The sequence below is a fragment of the Oncorhynchus nerka genome, linkage group LG20, assembly GCF_034236695.1.
Source record: "Oncorhynchus nerka isolate Pitt River linkage group LG20, Oner_Uvic_2.0, whole genome shotgun sequence".
In the NCBI taxonomy this organism is placed as follows: domain Eukaryota; kingdom Metazoa; phylum Chordata; class Actinopteri; order Salmoniformes; family Salmonidae; genus Oncorhynchus; species Oncorhynchus nerka.
Genome location: NC_088415.1, coordinates 62,083,511 through 62,108,666, shown reverse-complemented (window position 1 = coordinate 62,108,666; position 25,156 = coordinate 62,083,511). Strand labels below are relative to the sequence as shown.

General features: G+C 45.9%; 1 protein-coding gene across 1 annotated transcript in view; it reads right to left on the bottom strand.

The window, feature by feature from the left end:
- Positions 1-25,156, bottom strand: part of LOC115102915 (uncharacterized) — a 42,491-nt gene that overhangs the window by 10,358 nt on the left and 6,977 nt on the right. The window contains 12 exon segments of the mRNA XM_065006077.1: positions 1,812-1,901; positions 2,656-2,783; positions 3,194-3,944; positions 3,947-4,003; positions 4,699-4,746; positions 7,296-7,364; positions 8,394-8,459; positions 9,478-9,516; positions 10,415-10,534; positions 10,835-10,966; positions 17,015-17,113; positions 18,506-18,645. Of these exon segments, the coding sequence (XP_064862149.1) occupies positions 1,812-1,901; positions 2,656-2,783; positions 3,194-3,944; positions 3,947-4,003; positions 4,699-4,746; positions 7,296-7,364; positions 8,394-8,459; positions 9,478-9,516; positions 10,415-10,534; positions 10,835-10,966; positions 17,015-17,113; positions 18,506-18,645 (1,739 nt within the window).

The window sequence follows — 25,156 nt, the reverse complement described above, 5'->3', positions numbered from 1 at the left end:
TTGAAGTGTGAGTAGTACACCTGTCTGGAAGTCTAAAACAGCTAAGAAACAAGGTTATGCAGGAGATCCCCCCCTCCCCCTCCTCCCCTTCCATCTCCCCCAGGTAAAAGTGACAGTGACTTTATTAAGAAATTAGCCTGTGGATATTTTGTTGTTGTTGTGTGACTTCATTTTCAAAAGAGTGAGTTACGTCACACGTAGGTAACAGGCATCATCGCTTTGATTCAATGGCTAAGTAACACAGATGCATCAGTTCATATGTCACAGACCGACCAAACCCAACAGAGAAACAGAAAGAACAAAAAAAGAACAAGAAAGAAATTGCCAACAAAAGCAAAGCAAACGTCCAGATGATACAGACAGAGGTGCTGGTAGGGCATTGCTTTAGAGTTGAGAGCCACAGGTAGGCAGTGTCAGAGAGGCAGATGACGACCCTATCTTCTGGCACAGAGATGCAGGTGTACAGTCGGGGCCTTGATGAAATCTTATTTACAAAATAGAAGTTTGGCAAACAGGATTTTTATTTCGGCCGATGCCTCAAACATTTTTTTTGTTACCCTAAATACTCTCATACGCATCAACTCGGTAGTCGCAGCTTACAAATGGCAAATTATATATTTTTTATATTTTAGCTTTGAAAAGGGAGCTACGGAGAACAGTTGTCTCGCAAGCACTGTTGCGTTTGGCTGGATCCACAATACAAAGTCTGTTCATGCAAATGGAACAAGTCAGTTCTTTGAAAACATTTGGGAAATCCATATGTTCTGCACAATGAGTCCTTGCAAGGTACAACCCCAAAGGACACCATTCCTCATCAAAATACCTAAAAAATCATCAGAATCCATAGAACACATTACAATCCTCTTTCTGAAATTGCAGTGTGATTGGTTCTTCCAGGTCACATGATAGATTGGACGTCTCCTCCCACTGACCTGTGGCAGAATGTTGTCATGGCAACGGCCTGCTGCTACAGTTTCAAAGGTCACTTCCTGGGAGAATAACCTTCCAATTGGCAAAGGGAGAAAAAAAGACAAGGTTTGTCCATTGTGAGGAGTGTGTTGTGTTGTCCGTCTCAAGAGAGAAGCCAGTCCTATGGTACTGCTACTTTAGACTGCCAATATTAATAGTCCCCAGAACAAAACAGTGATCAGTGTAATCCAGCTATGTGGAGAGACACAGGAGTCTAGAGTCTCTCCTCTCCCTCTCAGTCTGCTGTCCTCCTCCTCCTCTCCTCTCTTCTCATTTCCTCTTGTTGGTCATATCTCTGGGCATAGAGAGGGTTCTTCTCCTGGAGAGGGAGGGAGCCGCATTAGAACACATACACTTGTGTGAAATATGTGCAATTATGAGCCTATGGACAGCAGGTGGCAGTATTGTTCCTTACTTTGATCATACTTAATCAATGCAGCAATGTTCCATTTTACAACGTACTACAGAGCCATAATAAAATAAACCTTTAAATGAAAATCACAGCTCTTCCATAATTGGCTGAGGACCATTTAGCTGCAAGGACACAGAGAGAGAGAGAGAGACTAAAAGACAAACAAGAGATCTGTGCCTCTGAAAAGACACCAGACAGACAGGCAATAAGAGCTGAGCGGTAGAGTGTTGTTAGACCAATCAATAAAACAGAGATGTTTTAAGCAGCCTTAAGGGGATACAAAAGGTTAGAGAATAGAACAGGAGAGGATCGGAGAGAGGGAGAGGGTTGGGATGAGGAGATGAGAGGGAAGGGGAGGAGAGAACGGGGTGATAGAGGAGAGTGGTAGGAGAGTAGAGAAGAAACCCACCCAGAGTCCCAGTGTTTTCTAGCTGTCTTCCTGCGGACAGGTCTGGGCCTGTGGACAGTCAGATGGAGCATCACTGTAAGGACAAGGAGACCGAGCCCGGTTGCATGAGCCCTAGGTGGAAAGAGGGAGAGACAGAGAAAGAAAGAAGAGAGAGAGAGAGAGAGAGAGAGAGAGAGAGAGAGAGAGATTGGGAGAATGGTTAATTCCAGTATTCACCCATTAACACAAGTGCCGAGGCAGTAATTTTGACTGCATATGAATGTAACGTTTATATATCTCTGCCATGCCCCCTTCCGTCCTTGACTTCTCCTAAGTGCGTTTATTTAACACGTGTACGTTGTGAGAATGTCGATATCACTAACAGAATATATGTGTTACAAGAGGACATCGTTTTCTCCTCTGGAGCACCAGAAAGGTGACTTTTTCAAACACATCCTCCGACAGAGTCACATGCAGGTAAGATGTTTTGATTCCTATATTGTATCTGAGGTTTCCAAAAACACTTCCCTTTGACAAATGACTCTCAAAATTGAAGAGATGAGCTCTATTTCAAAATATCACTTTTTCCAAGAATAACCACTGTTCCATGCGCTCCACATGTGAGCCCGCGGTAGCAGACAGCCTGCAGTAACATAAAGTCCTGAAAATGCTATTGTGTTCTTTGAAATACATATTTTTTTTCGAATTACAACGTTACCCAAGACCTTTATAAATACAACCAAAGGACTTTTTTCCCTCTTAGCATATATCAAATGTTTTTGTTCGACTGATGCAGTCAAAATGGCAGGTGAAGTGATAAAACGACTATCTACCAACCGTTTGATAGCTCATTATATCATTATGAAGCAGATTAGCTGACACTCACCGAGTCATCCTCCCTGGTGCTGGGGTGTGTGGCCTCTGTTTCGATGGGGGAGTGGTCTGTGGGGGGATCACTAGCCTGGGACGGGGCGGAGTCTGAGGACGTGCCAGGTTGGGGGGCTGGGGTGGACGCTGCAGAGACAGAGTTGGTTGTTGGGTGTACTGTACTCCTTTTATCCCACTTTAACCGTGTCTTAAAGCATTGTACATTATCCAGGTGGGTATAGTTAGGGTTTGGTTAAAGGGAAACTTGACAAAAAAACACAATATTTTGGTATTTTTTTCATTAGTCCACTTTTGATATAGTCCCAAAATGTTTTGTATGTCAGCGGTCAAGTTTTCAACATATTGGACTTTCAAGAAGCAAAGTGCCACTGATCATATTATCATGACATGCAAAATGATGCATTTTGTATCATCATGATGATGTGGCCGATGGATTTTCCCTTTAAGGTTTGGGTTGGGTAACTTACTTGTTTTGTATGAGTATGTGCAACTATCTAGTGTAAATGTAGGAAAAACTGGCTATAGGTAGAATTTACCTGAGTCAGTGGAGGGCGAGGTAGACGTGCCTGGACTCAAGGTCATCCGAGAGAGGTCAAGGTCACTACAGCTGCCTTCCTCTTCCTGGGTTGCGGCAGATGATGACTCCAGGCCCAGCTGGCTACAGACCAGGGTGTCAGGGGGCACGTTCACTAGACCGGGCGTCTCACACCTCGCCATCATGACAAGGCCAACGGGCGTCTCACACCTACCCACTGCACCAAGACCCATTGAAGTAGGGCTCATCGGCCTGGGTGTGCCACACCTGCTGCCCACCATGACAAGGCCCAGCGAAGAGGGGCCTTCGCCTGCGTCAGAATCCCCACCGATGCTATGCTGCTGCTGGAGCAGAACGGGGTCCATCGTCTGATGCTGGGGGCTGGCGATGGCCGAGGAAGGGGTGGAGGAGAGGTCACCGTGGGGCCCCTGGGGTCCAGGGCACACGGTGGTGATGGGCACCATCATGGGGAGGTGGTGACCCCCCACAGCCTGGGCAGGCATGTAGGCAGCCATGGCGGCCCACTGCTGCTGGGTGGCAGGGAAGATGTTGGCCTGGCTCCAGATGACGGGCTGGCCCCCAGGGAGGACCTGGGTCACCTGGAGGGGCCCTTGCACCCCAAAGGCCAGGGTCTGGGCCTGGCCAGCGAAGGGTCCCTGCTGGGCCCACTGGGCTGCCTGGACTGGCCCCATGGTCATGTACCCTGAGGGGACAGAGGTGGGGCTGAAGGGGCCGGTGAACATCTCTGGGGGTGCTGGGGCTGGCGGTGGCTCCTGCTGGGGTCCAGAGTGTTGGCCGGGGACGGGGGAATCTGGGGGGACATCATCCACATACACGTCTGAACCAGGCACCTATCCTTTCACTGCGGTCATTGTGATTATTCATTTATTGGCTTTTTCGATTTGGGGGTCAATTGAACCATCTGTTCACACAGAAATCAGAATAGAAAACGTCTTCCAATGGTCTTTAGCGGTTGTCATGACTGTGAGTTTCTCTATTATCCACACAGTAGTTTGACTGCATAACAACGCATTCAAATGTTGACACATGGACCTCCCGAGTGGTGCAGCGGTCTAAGGCACTGCATCGCAGTGCTAGAGACGTTACTACAGACCCGGGTTCATTCCCGGGCTGGGCAACAACCGGCCGTGGCCGGGAGTCCCATTGGACGAAGCACATTTGGCCCAGCGTCACCCTGCGTAGGGGAGGGTTTTGGCTGTGGGGCTTTACGTGGCTCACCGCACTCTTGGGACCTCTTTGTGGCGGACCGGGTCCCCGGCACTCTTGGGCCCCCGGTCGCCAGTTTAACAGTGTTTCCTCCGACACATTGGTGCGGCTGGCTTCCGTGTTAAGGAGCGCGGTTAGGCGGGTCATGTTTCGGGGTACGCATGACTCAACCTTCGCCTCCCCCGAGCCCGTTGGGGAGTTGCAGCGATGTTGACGCATAATATTTCAGCACTATCATTATGGTGTTGTCTAAGCAATAGGGAATGGACAGTTACTCACCGAGGGTGGAGTTGACATATCTCCAAACAGATCAAAGTGGTTGATGTTCTGTGGTGGGGCAGAGGAACAGGGACAGAGATGGAGAACAGTGACATTTCACGACAAAACAAAGGCAGACTTTCTAAGTCATAACACATTCTATTACTCTAATAGGGTGTGTGCGTGTGTGTATGTGTGTGTGTGCATGAGTGATTGCGTGTGAAGAGAATTGTACTGAAGATGCCAAGAAACAACTAGCTCTCCTTTCATTTCATTATCAGAAAATGGATCTAAAATGAATCTCTCACGGTGCTCTATAATTGGCTATTCAGTCCAATCAAAAGAACATTGATTAGATATTATTATGTCCGTCTCTACCTATCAAATCAGCCCCAATAGTCCCACAATGCATTACCATTGTGATTCCTCTCAAACACAAGATCATATTATATGATTAGGTAGGATTTGGACGGTATACAATATACAGGTAACTGCCAAAATAAAGGAAACACCAACATGGAATGTTTTAGGGCATTTGGCAATACCACAAGCTGCCAGAACAGCTGCAATACGCCTTGGCACAGATTCTACAAGTGTCTGGAACTCTATTGGAGGGATGCAACACCATTCGTACACATTCAATTCCATAATTTGGTGTTTTGTTGATGGTGGTGAAAAATGCTGTCTCAGGCACCACTCCAGAATCTCAGATAAGTATTCAATTGGGTTGAGATCTGGGGACTGACACAGACACAGACACGCACACACACACACACACACACACTTTACACCCTCTTTGCTCCTTTGAGACCCCTCTTTCAAAGTCGCTGAGATCTCTTCTTCTAGCCATGGTAGCCAAAAGAATGGGCAACTGGGACATTTTAATACATGATCCCTTGCACGATGGGATGTGAATTGCTTAATTATCTCATCTGCTTTCAATATACTTTGTATCCCTCATTTACTCAAGTGTTTCCTTTATTTTGGCAGTTACCAGTACATTCACCACTGTGTTTCCTGAACCCAATGAATATATATACTTCTATATATTTACCCACCGAGACAATATAACTACCTGACCCATATAGCAGATGTGACCGTTCCTCCAGCTACTCTCATATCCCCCCCCCCCCCCTCCCCCCAGCCATATAACTTCAGCGCTCTTACAGTACAATTACATTTCAGAGGAAGTAGGAAGGAATGACATAGGTTCTACAACTAGACTATGAAATGGGTAAGTCGCATGAAATGTATGTCCTAGACTGCAGGGGCCATGCACAAGCAGACGATGTATCACCACGGGAACACACAGGGGATTTGCATGCTATAAATAAAGACACACACACACAGACACGAAAAGAAGAGCGAAAATGAGAGGAAAACAGCAATCAGTGTTGGTGAAGGGAGGCAACATAACATTGTCTATGTCCTGTTTGAAGTGTGTGTGTGTGTGGGGGGGGGGGGGGGGGCTGATCATATACGGTACATATTGTTGTTGTACATTATGGCTTGCTCTTACAGTTCTATGTATCCAGTAGGAGCAAGAGGGAGGTACAGTAGTTTGTAAAAGGTGGGCAGACATAGGTTATAGTTATACTGGGTCTTTACCTCAGGCAGACAGGCAGAGTGACACACACATCAAGCTATGGAGGATCTCTCAGTAGAGCTCCAACTGAATGCACAGACAAGCAGTAACTCTTAAGAGATATGGAAGCAGCGTCGGCAGCTATTGATACAACACCAGCTAGCATGATGTGTTTTTGGGGGGGAGATAGCAAGGGGGACAGGATAGCTATCATGCCGAGTTGATATGCCGCTGAACTATCAGCGCAGAGAGGAAGCGAGGCGAGAAAGAAAGCCCACTTTCTTCTTAGGGTTTGTTTCAGAAGTCAGGTGGATGTTTTCTTCTCTCTCCGTGTAAATGTATTGACTATTGCATCTGACATGGTGAAAGGATAGAGAGAGATATATTTCCAGTTCTGCGCAACCAAAAAGGGAATCCATGATATGTCTATTTGTTCTGGTCCAAAATGAACCTTGCAGTAGAAAATATATTGGTGAGACTGGAAATGACAAAAGCGTTTTGTCTTTATTGAAGAAAAGACGCCTCTTCGATGTCTAACAGTCCTCTATGTTTAAAATCCTGTGGAGGATCTGAAGCAAAGACACATCGCCTTCTCCACTGGTCACATCTTAGCTAGATGGAATCATGTATCTGTTGGGGCAGACTGTGCATAACAATACTATATACACCCCGTATACATGACGATACATATTGCAATATACAATATCATTGCATCTTTATAACCTTAGATACTGTAAGAATATACTTAGGCCTGACGCTTGATCATTTCTTGCCCAAGACAACTGATATCAGACTGCACAGGCAGGCAACCACTGCCTCGAGACACACTGCTGATAACCAGTCTGTGGGTGTATACGACCACGTCTACGTGTGTCGGCGAGGTGGTTAGGGGTCCAATAATTCCACAAGGTCACACAGACAGGGGTTCATGAATGGACACTAAAGAAGAGGGGAGTTTTCCTTAGTGAGGGAATGAGAGGTTTGCCAGTGGAGGGAGTGGACGAACCAAAAAAACAAAAACAAAAGCACCTACAGTCATGAAATGGCGTTTTGGGACGTCATAGATCCCTTCTCCCTTCTGCTGACTGGTAGCGGTAGGGACCTGTGTTGGAGGTCGAGTCAAAATGAAAGAATAAAGTGAGCTTTGAGCAACACCATTTTACCAAGGTTGAGTAAGAAAGAGAAAAACGTATTGATTATTCAATGAATCCTTTCTTCTGCTACAGCTGAAACACTCATCATTTCAGAAGGTGTCTCTGGTCTGCAAATGGTTTAAAGGAAAATGTTATGCAAATTCTACCGTTGCACAGCTCTTGAATCAACTCTTATTTAGATCCATATTGATTGTAAGCAATGCTGTACGATTGTGTGTGCTACTTCTTTGTATTGACATTAAGGCGGCACAATTGTTTTTCTCCATTTGGATCACATTCAACTAGAGGTTTAAATCTGTGGAAACTGACAACGCTGGAGCGCTTGCCCTCTCCTCTCTTTTGTATATTTTCCTCACATTAATCTATTAACCGTAGTGAACAATATGGCCTCTCTCTCTCTCGCTTACGGCTGGCTGACTTGGAGTTGGGCGGAATTCTCTTCTCTATTGATCTTGTTTCATTTGGAGTTCAAATGGCATGGCAAATGATTCATTTCGACTCATCTTTCATCTTCAGAAAGGAAGAGGAAGAGGAGGGACGAGGAGGAGGGGGCGAGGGTGGTGGGAGGGAGGGAGGGAGGGGGAGGTGGACAGAGAAGGGAAGAGGGGTAAGGGAGGAGGGGTGAGGGAGTAGAGAGGTGGTGGAGGGAGGAGGGGGACCAGATTAAATCACACTCTAGGTCCCTAGAGGCTCCTGTTGGTCCCTTGAACTGAGCTGGAAGGTCAAACCTCTGGATGTCTGCAGGGAGCCCACATAGACTCTAGAGAAGCCTGGATGAATTGGTCTGCCAAAATAACTAGCCATGACTGCACTTGAGATGTTATTCTAATTTACATTCGGAACATTGTGAGTATACTTTTTTTTACCCAGAGTGTACTGCCCTGCTCTCTAACAAACAGAAATAGTCTAATGTAACACAACGCTCTGGGTTGACTACTCTACAAAAGGTATGGAAGGGGCGGGGCTTGGTATTGTACCTGGTAAACGCTCTCCTCTGATTGGTGGCCACGGAGGGGCTCATGTCCAGCCTCAAACACAATGTACTACAACAGAAGTAGCGGGCGGGGCCAAGAGGGATGGAGCATGTCGAGATTAACGGAAACAGAGAGAGAGAGCGATCGAAAGAAAGAGATAGAGAGAGCGAGAAAGAGAGAGAGAAATAAGAGACAAAATACGGAGAAAGAGATAGAAAAAAAGAGTGTGAGGGAGACAAACAAGGAAGGAAAGAGAGAGAGAGACGATAGAGTGAAGAAGGAAGAGGAGAGAGCACAGTAATTGGTCAGGCAGTAGTTCCAGGTACTGAAGAGGTCCCTCCACCAACTTCATCAGAATACTGCTCCACCTCTCCACTACCACCTAGACACAGAGGGGCCAATCCTGACTCGAGATCCGCGTTTGTAACCTAGATGATTTACACGAAAGTCTGAGTTAGTTACAGGCACGGATCCCAAGTTTGGATTCTGCCCACAGTCATTGGACTCTTGTATTCGAAACAAAACAAACGAAAACAGTCACTACTACTACAGAATTGCAAAGTAAAACTTTTTTTTTGGGGGGGGGGGGGGCAGAAAAAGCTAAAGGGGCAAACAACAGAAATTTGGAATGAGTTGGGGCATATCCACTGAACATTAGCATTCAGAGTAAGGGTTAGTGTTGTCTGTATTCAGTGTGAGCAACAGAGTAGAGTATCAGGTTCAGCCAAAAGCAAAAGGGGAGAACAACCAGTCAGGGTCAGATAGGTCTTTAGAAGAAAATCAGAACATATACACAGGTCAACTGAAAAGATATGGTTCAACAACACTGCAATGGGAGAGTCGAATGGTTGAACAAAACCGTCTACTGTGATGGTTGGTCTACTGCGTATTACTGAGATGGTTTAGGATATCATGAATCATTAATTCAAGCAGATCAGCGGCAGATATTTACATTAAGGATTAATTGTTTCGTATTCCATAGAATGAATCACGTGAAAACACTGTCGTCAGTAGAAGCTAGAGCGAAAAAGGTCCCATGGGGTTTCATCGCTAGTTCTGATGGGCCGCGTGTCGTGTGGCGACGTACCTGGTAAACTGGATCGTCCACCTCGTCCTCCAGAATGGTCTGCGTGATGGTTGAAGAGAAGGAACGTTTTACATAACAAGAAGAAGACGGATACAGAGGAGAATAGAGCAAGACCATGGATAGAGGAATAGAAGTACAGAGAGAAGAAAAGAGCGAGAACAAAAGAGCATGCAAGGGCATCAGGTGTGAGCAATCAGCCATTGGCTTAGGGGAAAACAGGCGTTTTCTATTAGGAACACAGTGGAGAGTAACTAGTCTTAACATATTGTGCCTAGTCTTAACATATTGTGCCTAGTCTTAACATATTGTGCCTAGTCTTAACATATTGTGCCTAGTCTTAACATATTGGGCCTAGTCTTAACATATTGGGCCTAGTCTTAACATATTGTGCCCAGTCTTAACATATTGTGCCTAGTCTTAACATATTGTGCCTAGTCTTAACCTATTGTGCCTGGTCTTAACCTATTGTGCCTCGGCTTAACCTGATGTCTGATTTACTGTATACATTTTCCAACATAATAATATATACCATTGTGGACACAGTTATACATTACATTAAGCCTTTTACATTGACAGGAGTCTTTCGATGCATGAAAGTCATGTTTCGAGATAAAAAAAAATAGTGGCATTATAACATCCCTCAAAACACCTTAAATCATTTGCATTGCAGTCACAGCCCAAGCCGAGATCTGGACTCGTACTCAAAGCGCGTGAAGCAGTCATCTCTGCCTGCTGGTAGCTAGGCTAAGCAAGAAAGCATGCTTACGCAAGAGGGGGGGAACGCTCACTTTGACAGATATTAACCAATTTCTTCAATGGATACGCGTCATCTCCCTTCCTCTAATATCTCTCACTATACTCATGAGTACACTTAATATGGCCATTGTGCATAACGGCCATGGTAACAGTTCTGTTGTTGTTTCTTGTTGTTATTTACCTGGTAGACGGCCTGCTCACACTGCTTGTCCTTCTGGGCCTTCCTCTCCATCTCCTCGCGCTGCTTGATGTCGTAGATGAGTGTGAAGAGGTCGCGCAGGTCAACGATCAGGGGCTCTGCCTGTCAGGGAGGGAGAGAGGGATGTGAAGGAAGAGGAGCACACACCTTCATCTTCCAGACGACACACACGTAGTTCACACACACACTTACGTCGCAATCCCAACTACACAGTGCTGCAAATATCTAAAAGGATAAAAGCAGAGTCCTTCCTATTTGACAATCTTTCAACTGTGTTACAAACGGTTGCTCCCTTGTTGCAACACTATGTGTTGCATTTGAAACTTGTTGATTGATTGTAACTTTGGCTGTAAAGCTCTTTCTGACTACTACACCTCATTAGGTCTCAGGTCCTGGACTCACCGACTGGCCGGACTTGATGGCCACGAACCGGTGGTGTCCCTCCTTCCCGCAGACGTAGCCGAAGGCCCGGTGGTCCCGGGTATCCTTGGCGATATAGGAGATCTCATGCACTGAGTGGTGATGCAGCAGAACCTGAACACACAGGGAGGAAGTGACATAAGTTGGAGTTAGGAAGTGATGTAGTAGACCTGCGAAACAGGGAAGAGGAAGTGACAGGTCAGGACGAGGAAATGGACCATACAAAATGGAGGGGGCTTGGAGACCCATGTTGGATACTGTAGGGTTAAGGTCCTGATTTTATAGATTAGTTAGATCTGGGAGTTTTTTCAGACATGTGACCTGTCTAGGAAAACTCCTGGCTCTACACTATACATTTCTAATGAATTTCATCAATTCTTAAAGAATGTTTTGTTTCAAAATGAGGGAGTGAACTCGGAGTTCACGGTAAGTAGGCTACAGCTTCTTACTAATTCTAATACTACGGCAATATTGTGCTCCAGATTCACCGCAGCAGAGAATGAGGGAAAGCAAATGTAAATGCATTAGTCTTTCTTTGTCTAACTGTTGACAGGGAATAGTCTTGACAAGAATAACTACCACTTATGCCATTCTTCCCTTTTTCTCCTCATTTCCAGCTCCCACATGTCTCAGTGGGATAGGAGGCGCAACACATTTACTGCTTGAACAGCGGCCGATTAGGGTGTGGGTGTCCGTGTGTGTATATGCGTGCTTGTGTATGTGCACAGATCAGACAACCCTTTTTCACTTATTTGGAAGATTTGTCTAACCTGGGGGTAATGATATTGTTGTGTATTGTGCAATATGCAAAAAGATGCATCGTCAACAGAGCGTGGGCAGCCCTGAACACCTGGTTCAAAAGTACAACTGACACACACACACACACACACACACACACACACACACACACACACACACACACACACACACACACACACACACACACACACACACACGTACTCAAAGTAGTTGGGCTGTCACTCATCTACTCCCACCTGCTGCTCCACTAACAGCGTTGATAAGCTTTGAGCAACGGGGATGAGCTACTAAGAAATTAAACCCGGGCTTATTCAGTGGGGTGGACTGATAAGAACATGGCAGAGAGAAATGGAACATACTAGAGCTGACAATATTCTATAGTCTAGTTGACAGTAAACAGTGTCTTGTCTGCATGACACATTTCTATCCGAATGTTCTGCAACGCCTCGTCCTGCTGAAAGAGCCCTGTATTTTACCATTACGATAGTTGGGTAAATTAAGTGCTGCTGGGGGAATCAGTTTATAAAATGAAAGGGCATTAGGGGGACGATGATTCTCAAACAAAATTACAGAAGCCGCATGTGGTGATGAGCGTCAGGGGGTAGGGCTTACACACACACACACACACACACACACACACACACACACACACACACACACACACACACACACACACACACACACACACACACACACACTACGGGGCTCAATGAGGGGTATTATCTAGTTGTTGTTGATAAATGACAGGGCTTGTGGCGAATAACGGGTGGCACCACTATCCAACGAAAATAAAAATGGAAGTCATCAAATATCCAACCATGAGTTGTCTTGTGGAACGGGTCTATATACAGTATTGCGTAATGCATTTTTTTCCCTTTAATGACAGTTGAAGTGGAGCTATGGGACAATTAGGCTAGCAGTTAGCAATGATGATGATTAGGGGTGGAACTGTGGGCTAATTAGCCTAGTGGATAGTGGTGATGAACGGGGGGGAGGGGGTTGTGTGGGGGACAGCAGGTCTCTGGGCCCCCAGGGGAGGTGATGAGGGGGAAGGGGATAATATCATATCACTCATATACACACTGTCATTATAACAGACAGGTCTTTATCATCCGACAGTAGCCATCATACAGCAGGCCAGGCCCAGGTTAAGTCAAAGCAGTTTACTCATTCTACATTCCACATCGACCCTTAGCCCCTAATCCCTAGACACTGATGTTACTATATCTACTGTCATGACGTGCCCTTGGGGGGTAGGGGGGGGATCATAGCCCCCCGCCTCTCTCTCACTCTCTCTCCACAGTTTAATGATGGTCATAAATACCTGCAGGAAAACTCTCTCTCTCACTCTCAGAAATTAACTTTAAATCCCTTTGTTACCACAGAGAAAGGCGTTGCAGTACGGTAACATCAAAAGGTTGAATAATTAAACAGTATTTCTGTATTTCAGACATTTGGAATGGTCCGTGGGTATTTAAAGAACAATCCTGTGGAATTTGTTAATAATTTGTGATGTAACTAAAGACGGTAGGACAACATAACTGTATCTCTGAATGTATCTATTTCCCAGTCGTCAGGGTCACATCCAAATGTGGGGGAACGTATATGAATATACAGTGGGGAGAACAAGTATTTGACACACTGCCGATTTTGCAGGTTTTCCTACTTACAAAGCATGTAGCGGTCTGTAATTTTTATCATAGGTGCACTTCAACTGTGAGAGACAGAATCCAAAACAAAAATCCAGAAAATCACATTGTATGATTTTTAAGTAATTCATTTGCATGTTAGTGTATGACATAAGTATTTGATCACCTACCAACCAGTAAGAATTCTGGCTCTCACATACCTGTTCGTTTTTTAAAAGAATCCCTCCTGTTCTCCACTCATTACTTGTATTAACTGCACCTGTTTGAACTCTTTACCTGTATAAAAGACACCTGTCCACACACTCAATCAAACAGACTCCAACCTCTCCACAATGGCCAAGACCAGAGAGCTGTGTAAGGACATCTGGGATAAATTGTAGACCTGCACAAGGCTGGGATGGGCTACAGGACAATATGCAAGCAGCTTGGTGAGAAAGCAACAACTTTTGGCGCAATTATTAGAAAATGGAAGATGACGGTCAATCACCCTCGGTCTGGGACTCCATGCAAGATCTCAACTCGTGGGGCATCAATGATCATGAGGAAGGTGAGGGATCAGCCCAGAACTACACGGCAGGACCTGGTCAATGACCTGAAGAGAGCTGGGACCACAGTCTCAAAGAAAACCATTAGTAACACACTACGCCATCATGGATTAAAATCCTGCAGTGCACGCAAGGTCCCCCTGCTCAAGCCAGCGCATGTCCAGGCCCGTCTGAAGTTTGGTAATGACCATCTGGATGATCCAGAGGAGGAATGGGAGAAGGTCATGAGACAAAAATAGAGCTTTTTTGGTCTAAACTCCACTCGCTGTGTTTGAAGGACGAAGAAGGATGAGTACAACCCCAAGAACACCATCCCAACCTTGAAGCATGGAGGTGGAAACATCATTCTTTGGGGATGCTTATCTGCAAAGGGGACAGGACGACTGCACCGTATTGAGGGGAGGATGGATGGGGCCATGTATCGCAAGATCTTGGCCAACAACCTCCTTCCCTCAGTAAGAGCATTGAAGATGGGTCATGGCTGGGTCTTCCAGCATGACAACGACCCGAAACACACAGCCAGGGCAACTGAGGAGTGGCTCCGTAAGAAGCATCTCAAGGTCCTGGAGTGGTCTAGCCAGTCTCCAGACCTGAACCCAATAGAAAATCTTTGGAGGGAGCTGAAAGTCCGTATTGCCCAGCGACAGCCCCGAAACCTGAAAGATCTGGAGAATGTCTGTATGGAGGAGTGGGCCAAAATCCCTGCTGCAGTGTGTGCAAACCTGGTCAAGAACTACAGGAAACGTATATGATCTCTGTAATTGCAAACAAAGGTTTCTGTACCAAATAATAAGTTCTGCTTTTCTGATGTATCAAATACTTATGTCATGCAATAAAATGCTAATTAATTACTTAAAAATACAATATGATTTTCTGGATTTTTGTTTTAGATTCCGTCTCTCACAGTTGAAGTGTACCTATGATAAAAATGACAGACCTCTACATGCTTTGTAAGTAGGAAAACCTGCAAAATCGGCAGTGTATCAAATACTTGTTCTCCCCACTGTATATGAAACTATTTGTGAGAAGATGTAATGTGATGTTAGCCTTCTAAATGAGAGAATTGTTTTTCATATGAAGTCTAAACCAAGTCAGTGGCCACGCTCACATGAGCACAGACATTACATCGGCGTCATGGAACGCCCCTTTTGCCAGAAGTGTATAAAACCCACTTCCGACAAAATGTACGTTAGAACAGTTACGTGCAGCACCAGCTGAATACGTTACAAATGGTTAAGAAATCTACCACTCTATAGACCAAGCAGACTAAGGCGTGAACTGGACGTCACGAATGGTTAAGCAATCTACAAAACTAAAGACTACACATTCAGTCTGCAGCTGTTTAAGTACTTTAGTCTGGTAAACGCGACTGATCGAACGACCGAATGGTACTCTGAAAGATCCATTCGGGAGAACATTTCCCTATTGAACGACCATTGGTACACCTGATGTATCCATTTTAACAAGCTACAACTACGAAAGACTTTGATCTCTGGTGGACAAACCAGAGACTTTCTGTCGACTGACTCTCCAGCAGACAGACCGGCGATCACAGAGAGAGACAACAAAGGCCTACACTCATAAATATGTAAATTTCAATTCCTTTCAAATGAGCGGCTGTTCATGTGCAAAGTATTATTAGCATTTCCATGAGCATAGTTCTTGTGTGTACAATATTGGAGTTCTTTGTCTTTTCTCCTGCTCCTTCTTCCTTGCCCCTCCCTTTTAATTTGGTGTAACAAGCCATCACGTCAGTTTAGTCCACTAGGGACTTTTTATTGTATCATATTAGTAACCAATGTATAACCTATCCTGTGTGTGTTTATGTACTTCTGTGTGATTATTTAATTAGTTAGTAAATACCTAATTTAGCCAATTGGTATATCGCTGATTCATCATTTATGCTAGGGTTCGTGCAGATATCCAAGAGTTTGCGACAATCATAATATGACTGATGAGGTAATAATACATTAATAAGTGACTCTAATCAATAAGATATGAAAATATCTGAAGAGAGTTAAGTTCAGGAAATAGTAACTCTTTAAACAACATTTTCCTGTGGTGCCCGACTTCCTAGTTAATTAATATTTACGTGAATAGTTGAATCACATAATAATTACACCTAGAGAATTGATTTGATAATATAACAGTCTTCACATTAATGATAGTCCAAAAGACACAACACTACACAGGATAATAGATCTAAGGATTACATGGGTGGAAGCAATGTTGCGACATTTCCACCTAGCCAATTAGAAGGCTTGATGACATTTTTACCATAATGTAGAGCATCCTTCCACTCTGAGTGGGTGAAAAAGTGCCTTGGTGATGAAATGTCACATCCTTATGTTATAAAATAGATTTTACCAAGACAAATAATGATTCTTCATGTTCTGAATCATTCAGTGAGGTCTTTCTCTAACATGTCATTAACATTAAATCCAAGAAGTCAGATTTCGTAACAAAATACATCCGATAATAAGTACTGGGCTCTGTTGACAGAGCAGTGCCGCTTTCTCGTAGCAACTTGAGGATTGTACATGTTTTGGTGGTCAATGCAAAGTCGTTTCCGCGGGTTGCAAAAATCTAAACTAGCATGATACGAGCCGAATTAAATGTAAGAGGGTTCCAAAGTAAAAAAGTTTGTTCTACGCTCAGCTCTCTGTTGACATTTCACAGACATAGGCTACACTTGTTTTTGTGAGATCTTTTATTTATTTTTTAAATAACACGAATTTCGCATTTATAGGAAAAGCGCATACTAAAGTATGAAAACATTACATGTCATGTCGCAAAACCGATATTAATCCTACCTCCATATTGTTTTATGTAATATTCCACGGGTTCCATGGCGGTAGCCTATTTTCCTGATTTTTTACTACTTCTTTCCTCTGGCCTCCATTTGGATGATTGGTTTTCTTAGAGGAGTATCTCTTTTACCCATTGGTCAAAAGATGTGTTTTTGATTGGACACCCTACACAATGTTAATATCTATCTACTTTTGTCGTATTCGTTTGGCATGTCAACTGCACCATATGCCAGGTAGGCGCACAAGATGGCTGCCCTTTTTCTACATGACTGCGATTGAACTTGAATGTCCTATAAAGGTTCAGTGCCGCTGGGGCTGAGGCCTGGCTGCGTAACTCAGCTCAGCCGATGGGCAGGCCTGGCGGCCCGGCTACGCAGTGGAGCCCCATCACTCACTCACCCCTGATCTCTCGTCGTAAATCTTTATCCCCCCGAAGGAGATGGTCAGGAAGACTCTCTGCTTGTGCTCTCCTTTGGAGCGCGCCGACGTAGCCATTCCCTGGAGGAGAGGAAGATACACAGGGCGATGAAGGGGAATGCGCTCAGCGCGAAAGACAGCAGCGTACCGCCGACTCACTACTCAGGTAAATATGACAGGGGGGAGAGGGAGAGGGGGAAGAGGGAAGGGAAGAGGGTGGCAGCTGATACATAAGGTGCAATAGGACAGAACGTTCTTTCATGTTGCTCCTTTTGAACCCTCCTTCTCTCAACACTTCAGTGTTTTTCTTTTTCACCACAGTCTTTTATTGTTTAGTATTTGAGAGGCTGGTTTCTTAAGTAGGCTGCTGCTGCCTGCACCTCGTGACACAAGCCGCCAAACTACAATGTAGCGAGTTTGAGTTGTGCTGACTGAACATATTCTGCTGACCGACCATAACCTACACCTCGCTGAGGCACTTCCGTCACGTCTTGCTGACTGAACAACCACAGAGCCTTTGAAGTAGATGTTCCCATGCATCTTAGCTGCTTTTCCCCCTTACAGAAACAATTAACATTTCCTGCATGTTCCTCAGACTTATACCGAGGCACGACCCTCCCTCGCTAACGCACGCCTGACATGTCTTTCATGTAACGAAGCTGTGTGAGAAGAGAAAGAAGACAGAACCTCATTGTGAACGCTGAACACGTCTGACAACCCTGGAACCCCAGTCACGTTGAGGAGGGTTGAGCGAGCGACCCTGTACACTACCAGTACACTATATCCCCCCCCCTCCCCTCTCCTCTCTTCAACCTCAGCATAAGCTCGGCGCCTCAGCCCTTAATACAGAGACGCTTTGAAAACATCAACCATCAAACTCTCTCCCTCCCCATTCTCCAGAGCGGGAAACAAAGAGCGATCCAATGAATAGTGGAGAGAGTCTATGGCTGTCGTCAATCGACAATCGGCTTCTCCATTTGGTGGATTAAGTCCTCAAGCTTAGAGAGGCAGTTCGATAGAGACCCCTTCCCCTCCTCTATTCCATCCCTCCATCCCCCTCCTCTGCCTGTCTAGATAACAGCATGCCTGTATTGACATAAGAGCATTGACTGTAACTAGCAGTGACTGCTGGATATGGGAGTCATAGGCAGGTCACTGTTCAAATGTCACAGCGTGGATCTACAAGACTCCTGCTTGTTGTGTTATTGGACATGTGGAGCAACTCACACTACATCTGATTTGAGAGGATCACAGCAGGAGATGGATTTGCCTGTTGGCTGTGCGGGAATGCCACTATGTCTCCAGCATGGTTTAAATCGTCCAGAAGAGATGTAATATAACTGGGCACAAACTGGTTGAATCAACACTGTTTCAATGTATTTTGTCAACGTATTGTGACGTGAATACCACCACCCTCTCCTAAGTTCAAGGCACTGCCCTCGTTATCAGACGCTCACGCGTGCGCACGCACACCTTGAGCTTCATCATGGAGTCCTGGCACAGCTTGTCCCCACGCGCCGCTGTCACCTCATCAATCCCAATCAGCTTGGCCTTGTAGCGCACGCCATCACCACGGAAACGCTTAATCAGCCCCGCCTCACTGCGGTCCTGACCTGCAGAGAGAGGGAGAGATACGGACAGGGCGAGAGAGAGGGGGGAGGGGCGGTACAGAGAGAGAGGGAGAGAGAGGGGGGTGTACAGAGAGAGGGAGGGGGATATAGAGGGAGAGAGGGGGGTACAGCAGGAGAGAGAGAGAAGGACAGAGAGAGAGAGAGGGAATGGGTACAGAGAGAGGGGGGGTACAGAGAGAGGGAGAGCGAGTGAGAGAGGAGAAGAGAGAGAAATGATAAATTACAGGTACTGTAGCAGGGACATGTCAGTTCAACTGATTTTAGTAGCTCAGAGGTGTGTGTGTCTGTGTCTATGTCTGGGCATGCGAAGGTAGAGGGGTACTGTAGGTGGGGAAAATACATATTTATGGAATATTAATATCAAATGTCTCAGGAGAAAACTAGAGCACCATCCTTCATCATCCTGTCTCCCTAACGAAGGCTATGACACCGAAACATATCAGGGGCTTCTTAGAATCTGGTCTCCTGAACAACATGCCACAGCAACAAAGGACTTTTTATACCATGAAGAGGGTCTTGATCCTCCTTGTTTTCTGACTGAGTGAAAAAAATACATTTGAATATGCCAAATTCTAAATAGCCCACTGTACTGTAGGGCTAAACCACATCAGATAATAACTTGACAACTGAACAATCCAGCACCACCTATCCCGGCAGGACATTCCGGGGGGCAGGGGCTCACTGCACCCCTCCCCCCCTCTGTTCCCATGGGAGCTTTTGGCTGGTGATAAACAGCATGAAAGGTTGCTATTGAGAGGAATCATCTCGGTCCAGCGCACGCCCACAATCCCATAAGCCCCCTATGGGTGATGGATGGATGGGAAAAGAGGAGGGAGAGAGGGAAGAGAGAGGCAGAGGGGGAGAGAGAGAGTGAGGTGTGGGAGATGGAGGAAATATCTTTGTCTGACTTGCGACAGGCTCTTTTGGTACACACACAAATGTATATGTGGACACCCCTTGAAATTAGTAGATTCTGCTTTTTCAGCCATACCCGTTGCTGACAGGTGTATACAATCGAGCACACAGCCATGCGATCTCCATAGACAAACATTGTCAGTAGAATGGCCTTACTGAAGAGCTCAGTGACTTTCAATGCGGAACCGTCATAGGATGCCACCTTTCCAACAAGTCATTTCCTCAAATTTCGGCCCCGTTAGAGCTGTCCCAGTCAAATGTAAGTGCTGTTATTGTGAAGTGGAAACCTCTTGGAGCAACAACGGCTCATCCATAAAGTGGTAGGCCACACAAGCTCACAGAATGGGACCGCGTAGTGCTGAACCACGTAGTGCATAAAAATCATCTGTCCTTGGTTGCAACACTCACTACCGAGTTCCAAACTGTTTCTGTAAGAAAAGTCAGCACAAAAACTGTTCGTTGGGAGCTTCCAAGAAATGGGTTTTCATGGCTGAGCAGCCACACACAAGCCTAAGATCACCATGCGCAATGCCAAGCGTCGGCTGGAGTGGTGTAAAGCTCGCTGCCATTGGACTCTGGAGCAGTGGAAATGCATTCTCCGGAGTGATGAATCACGTTTCACATCTGGCAGTCCAACGGACGAATCTGGGTTTGGCGGATGCCAGGAGACCGCTACCTGGCCCAATGCACAGTACCAACTGCAAAGTTTGGTGGAGGAGGATTAATGGTCTGGGGCTGTTTTCCATGATTCGGGCTAGGCCTCTTAGTTCCAGTGAAGGCAAATCTAGACAATTCTGTGCTTCCAACTTTGTGTCAACAGTTTGAGGAAGGCCCTTTCCTGCTTCAGCATGACAATGCCCCAATGCACATACAGAAATGGTTTGTCGAGATCGGTGTGGAAGAACTTGACTGGCATGCACAGAGCCCTGACCTCAACCCCATAGAACACCTTTGGGATGAATTGGAACGCAGACTGCGAGCCAGGCCTAATCACCCAACATCAGTACCCAACCTCACTAATGCTCCTGTGGCTGAATGGAAGCAAGTCCCCTCAGCAATGTTCCAACATCTTCCCAGAAGAATGGAGGCTGTTTAAGCAGCTAACGGGGGCCCAACTCCATCTGGTGTAAAGCCTTCGCAGAAGAGTGGAGGCTGTTGTAGCAGCAAAGGGGGGACCAACTCCATATTAATGCCCATGACTTTGGAATGAGATGTTCTTTTTTTATTATTATTTTATTATTTAAATTTTTAATTTTACCCCTTTTTCTCCCCAATTTCAGGGTATCCAATTGTTAGTAGCTACTATCTTGTCTCATCGCTACAACTCCCGTACGTGTTCGGGAGACGAAGGTTGAAAGTCATGCGTCCTCCGATACACAACCCAACAAAGCCGCACTGCTTCTTAACACAGCGCGCATCCAACCCGCAAGCCAGCCGCACAAATGTGTCGGAGGAAACACCGTACACCTGGCGACCTGGTTAGCTCGCACTGCGACCGGTCCGCCACAGGAGTCGCTGGTGCGCGATGAGACAAGGATATCCCTACCGGCTGACCCCTCCCTAACCCGGACTATGCTAGGCCAATTGTGCGTCACCCCACGGACCTCCCGGTCATGGCCGGTTACGACAGAGCCTGGGCGCGAACCCAGAGTCTCTGGTGGCACAGCTGGCGCTGCAGTACAGCGCCCTTAACCACTGCGCCACCCGGGAGGCCTGGAATGAGATGTTCGACGAGCAGGTGTCCACTTACTTTTGGTCATGTAGTGTACGTCCGGTCTCTCTGTCGGTCTCTCCTGTCATCATCCTCCCCCACCTAACCATCGCCTCCACACCGAAATGTTTCTCATTTTGTCTTCCCCTCCGCATTTTGATTATGTCGGCCCAAACCATCCACTTGTCTGTGTCTGTGAGTAACCTGTCTCTACATAACCTGTAGGTGGTTTGTCAGTGTTAACCATCTGTCGCTGCTGACACACACACACACACACACACACACACACACACACACACACACACACACACACACACACACACACACACACACACACACAGGGATAGTGGTATTTCAAATCAAGGTCGACGGCACCTTGGAGAGTTTAGACTATTTCAAGCCCCGCTTTGCCTCACTATTATAGGTCACGGGACTATACAGTACATCACATTAGTCAGCGGGGCATTTTAAGCGGGTTGCGTGGCTACGGCCTGTGCAACAGAAGCAGGACAGCCTTTACTATCCCGAACAAACAAAAAACGTCCATATATAAAAAGACCATATTACACCAAAATGAGCTCATTCCACCGCTGAAAACAGATGCCGTCCACATGCCATATCTTACAGAAATGTCATTTGAGTTTCCCCTCCACTCGCTGAATATTTCAGTGAAATAGTATGTCAGTGTTTATATTGCCTGGGGAAGTAGAAATAAAAATAGGATGAGAAAAAAGGTCAAATGAAATGGCCTCTGCGAATGAAGGTGGAGAGCCTTTCGTCATCTTGGAGACGGCCCGGCTCATAGTAATACCTGGAACGGAATTCATGGAATGGTATCGACCCCATCAAACACAGGGTTCCCATGTGATTGATAGAATCCCATCCACTCCATTCCAGCCATGAATATGAGCCGCCCCCTCAGCGGCCTCCCGTGATGCACAGTCGCTCACTAATTCATGAGGGCTCAACTCTCTAAAGGGGGGAGCGGGCTTGAAGATGCTTAAGTCATTAAACTCTCCAAGTAGGTGAACGTCACATCTAATTCTTGTTTCCTCTGCTAGAGGATAGGCCTAGAAAATAAGGCTCATATAGTCACTGAGCGTTGGAGACCGGTCTAGTGCGTTATCAGCTGGCATGCACGATCTATAACTACAAGGGAGAAACCACACAACACAGGCTTTTTTTTGTGTGTGTGTGGTTCACTTGAAAGCTCATCCCTTCCCTATATTCGTTCTTCACAAAATGTGTTTTGACTGTACCATATCGTCACCTCAAATCTATTCACATTACCCACACTGCGGGTCATGTTGAATTGGTATTATAGCGTGCATCTTGATATATTCCATCATACACTTTTAACATACTGAATGCTGCATCATAAAACAGCATCGTAAAGTGCATCATATCATATGTCATCCATCATCAAGTCTTACCAAAATATATTGTACTACTACAGTACTGTTTCATTTGAGCCCCCCCCATCTGTGTCCTCTCAGTAGATTGCTGCTTTACACTGTACTCTATGCCAACTGTGTAATCACACACGAGAAATTTAGTAGATTTATGTAAAGATCCACAAAAACCCCAAGCAGCCCTCCCTGCATAGGAAACGCTAGCATTGCCAGGGTCTCTAGGTACGGCATGGTAACCCCTGCAGTATATGCTCAGGGTTCACATCGCGGTGAGCGCACTACAATAGACTTGAGAACCAACCGCTGCAGGGAATGAGGATGATTGCGTGATATTCCCAGCTTTGGGAAGAAGGACGATGTGACTCACGCCCTCTTGGCTCCTGGAAGAGTTTACAAAAAGGTTGAGCAAGTCCCTACGCCCTATTCTGTGTTTTTTTTTAAGTCTCAGAGTAAAAATTTGCAGAGTAGCTTGCTAGGCTAGCCACATGAAAGTATAGCAGGCACTGCCAGAACCCTGTTTTTGTAATAGTTAAACTGTAAACATAGGTTTCTGGAGCAATTCAGACTAAAGCACTCAAGTTATCCACCTGAGACGAAAATACCTCAACCTACTGAGAGGACGATTACCGCTAGCCCTGCTCCATACCAGTTCGGAAGTAGAGTCAGTGGACTCGCTAGCCGTGAGAAGATAGCGGCTGCGCCGCCCCCCCCCGCCTCAGTTAAATGGGGACGAGGAAAGGACAGATGGCATGATGGCACCAGATGGAGAGTCATAAGTGGCCCTCCAGATACGAGACGTTGGCAACAGGAACTTTGGTTCGGGAGCCCAGCACCTAAGGAAGCTTAACCTTTGAACTTTACAGAGGCCTTTACCCATCTACTGTATCTATGCATCAGTGTCTATTTATAATATGAATGTATACGTGTGCAATATGAATGTGTGCATTTCTACAATATGTTTTTATGTATGTATGCATCCATACATGCAGCCATTCATCCATCCATCTGTCTTTTGGTCTGTCTGTTCACTCAGCTTTAGTCTTACAGAATGTTCTCCTGTCATGTCTCTGCTTCTAGTCTTCTGAGGCTGGGTGTGAAGGCCTGTCTAGAGTAGACTAGTCTGGCTGCACCACACCATCTGCCACCCCTTCCCTTTCTTTCCATCCCCTGCGTGTGTGGATGAAGTAACATTCACAAGCCTCATCACACACACACACACGTCACACACACACACACACACACACACACACACACACACACACACACACACACACACACACACACACACACACACGTCTCACACACACACACAAACACACGTCACACACACACACACACGTTTACTAAACTATATACACACATTCCCTGACCCAATGCACACAGACTTGGAATTAGAATACAACATTATAGGGCAGAGTCCCGATTCTCCACCCTTCTCCCACTTGCACACTTTCTCTCATAGATTTAACAACGGTGGAAACTCCCCCCAGCCAATGCTTCCACGGATGCTTTTAAATCCACGAGGGTGGAGTGCGCAGGTGCACACCTCTGGAGAAGGGTTGAGAATGGAGACGTGGCCTGGGTCTACACCGTGTAGCAGTGAACACACTGCAGACGAGACGGCGGGGTGCCTCTTGAATGAATCGCTAAACCAATTAGTGAGTTAGCGAAGGGGCATTTTGCACATCATCAATGCAGTGGATAGTACACTGATCACATTAGTTACACAAATGTATCGATGTGCTTTAGCTGGGTAGTCATGGTCAAATGACTCTGTAGCAGGGGGCAAATGACAGAATCATTACGGCGACGATTACAACAGTATGATCATGTGCCCCCAAATTTGATACTCTTTCAAGATAAATATGTAGAATATAGATGATATTCTTGACAGGACAAATCTGGGTTTGGCGGATACCAGGAGAATGCTACCTGCCCCAATGATAGTGCCAACTGTAACGTTTGGTGGAGGAATAATGGTCTGGGGCTGTTTTTCATGGTTTGGACTAGGCCACTAAGTTCCAGTGAAGGGAAATCTTAACGCTACAGCATACAGTGGCATACAAGGCCCTTTCCTGTTTCAGCATTACAATGCACCCGTGCACAAAGCGAGGTCCATACAGAAATGGTTTGTCGAGATCAGTGTGGAAGAACTTGACTGGCCTGCACAGAGCCCTGACCTCAACTCCATCGAACACCTTTGGGATGAATTGGAACACCGACTGCGAGCCAGGCCTAATCACCCAACATCAGTGCCCGACCTCACTAATGCTCTAGTGGCTGAATGGAAGCAAGTCCTTGCAGCAATGTTCCAACATCTTCTCAGAAGAATGGAGGCTGTTCAAGCAGCTAACGGGGGCCCAACTCCATATTAATGCTCATGATTTTGAGGTGAGGTGTTTGACAAGCAGGTGTCCACATACTTTTGGACACGTGGTGTATATTGAATTTGACA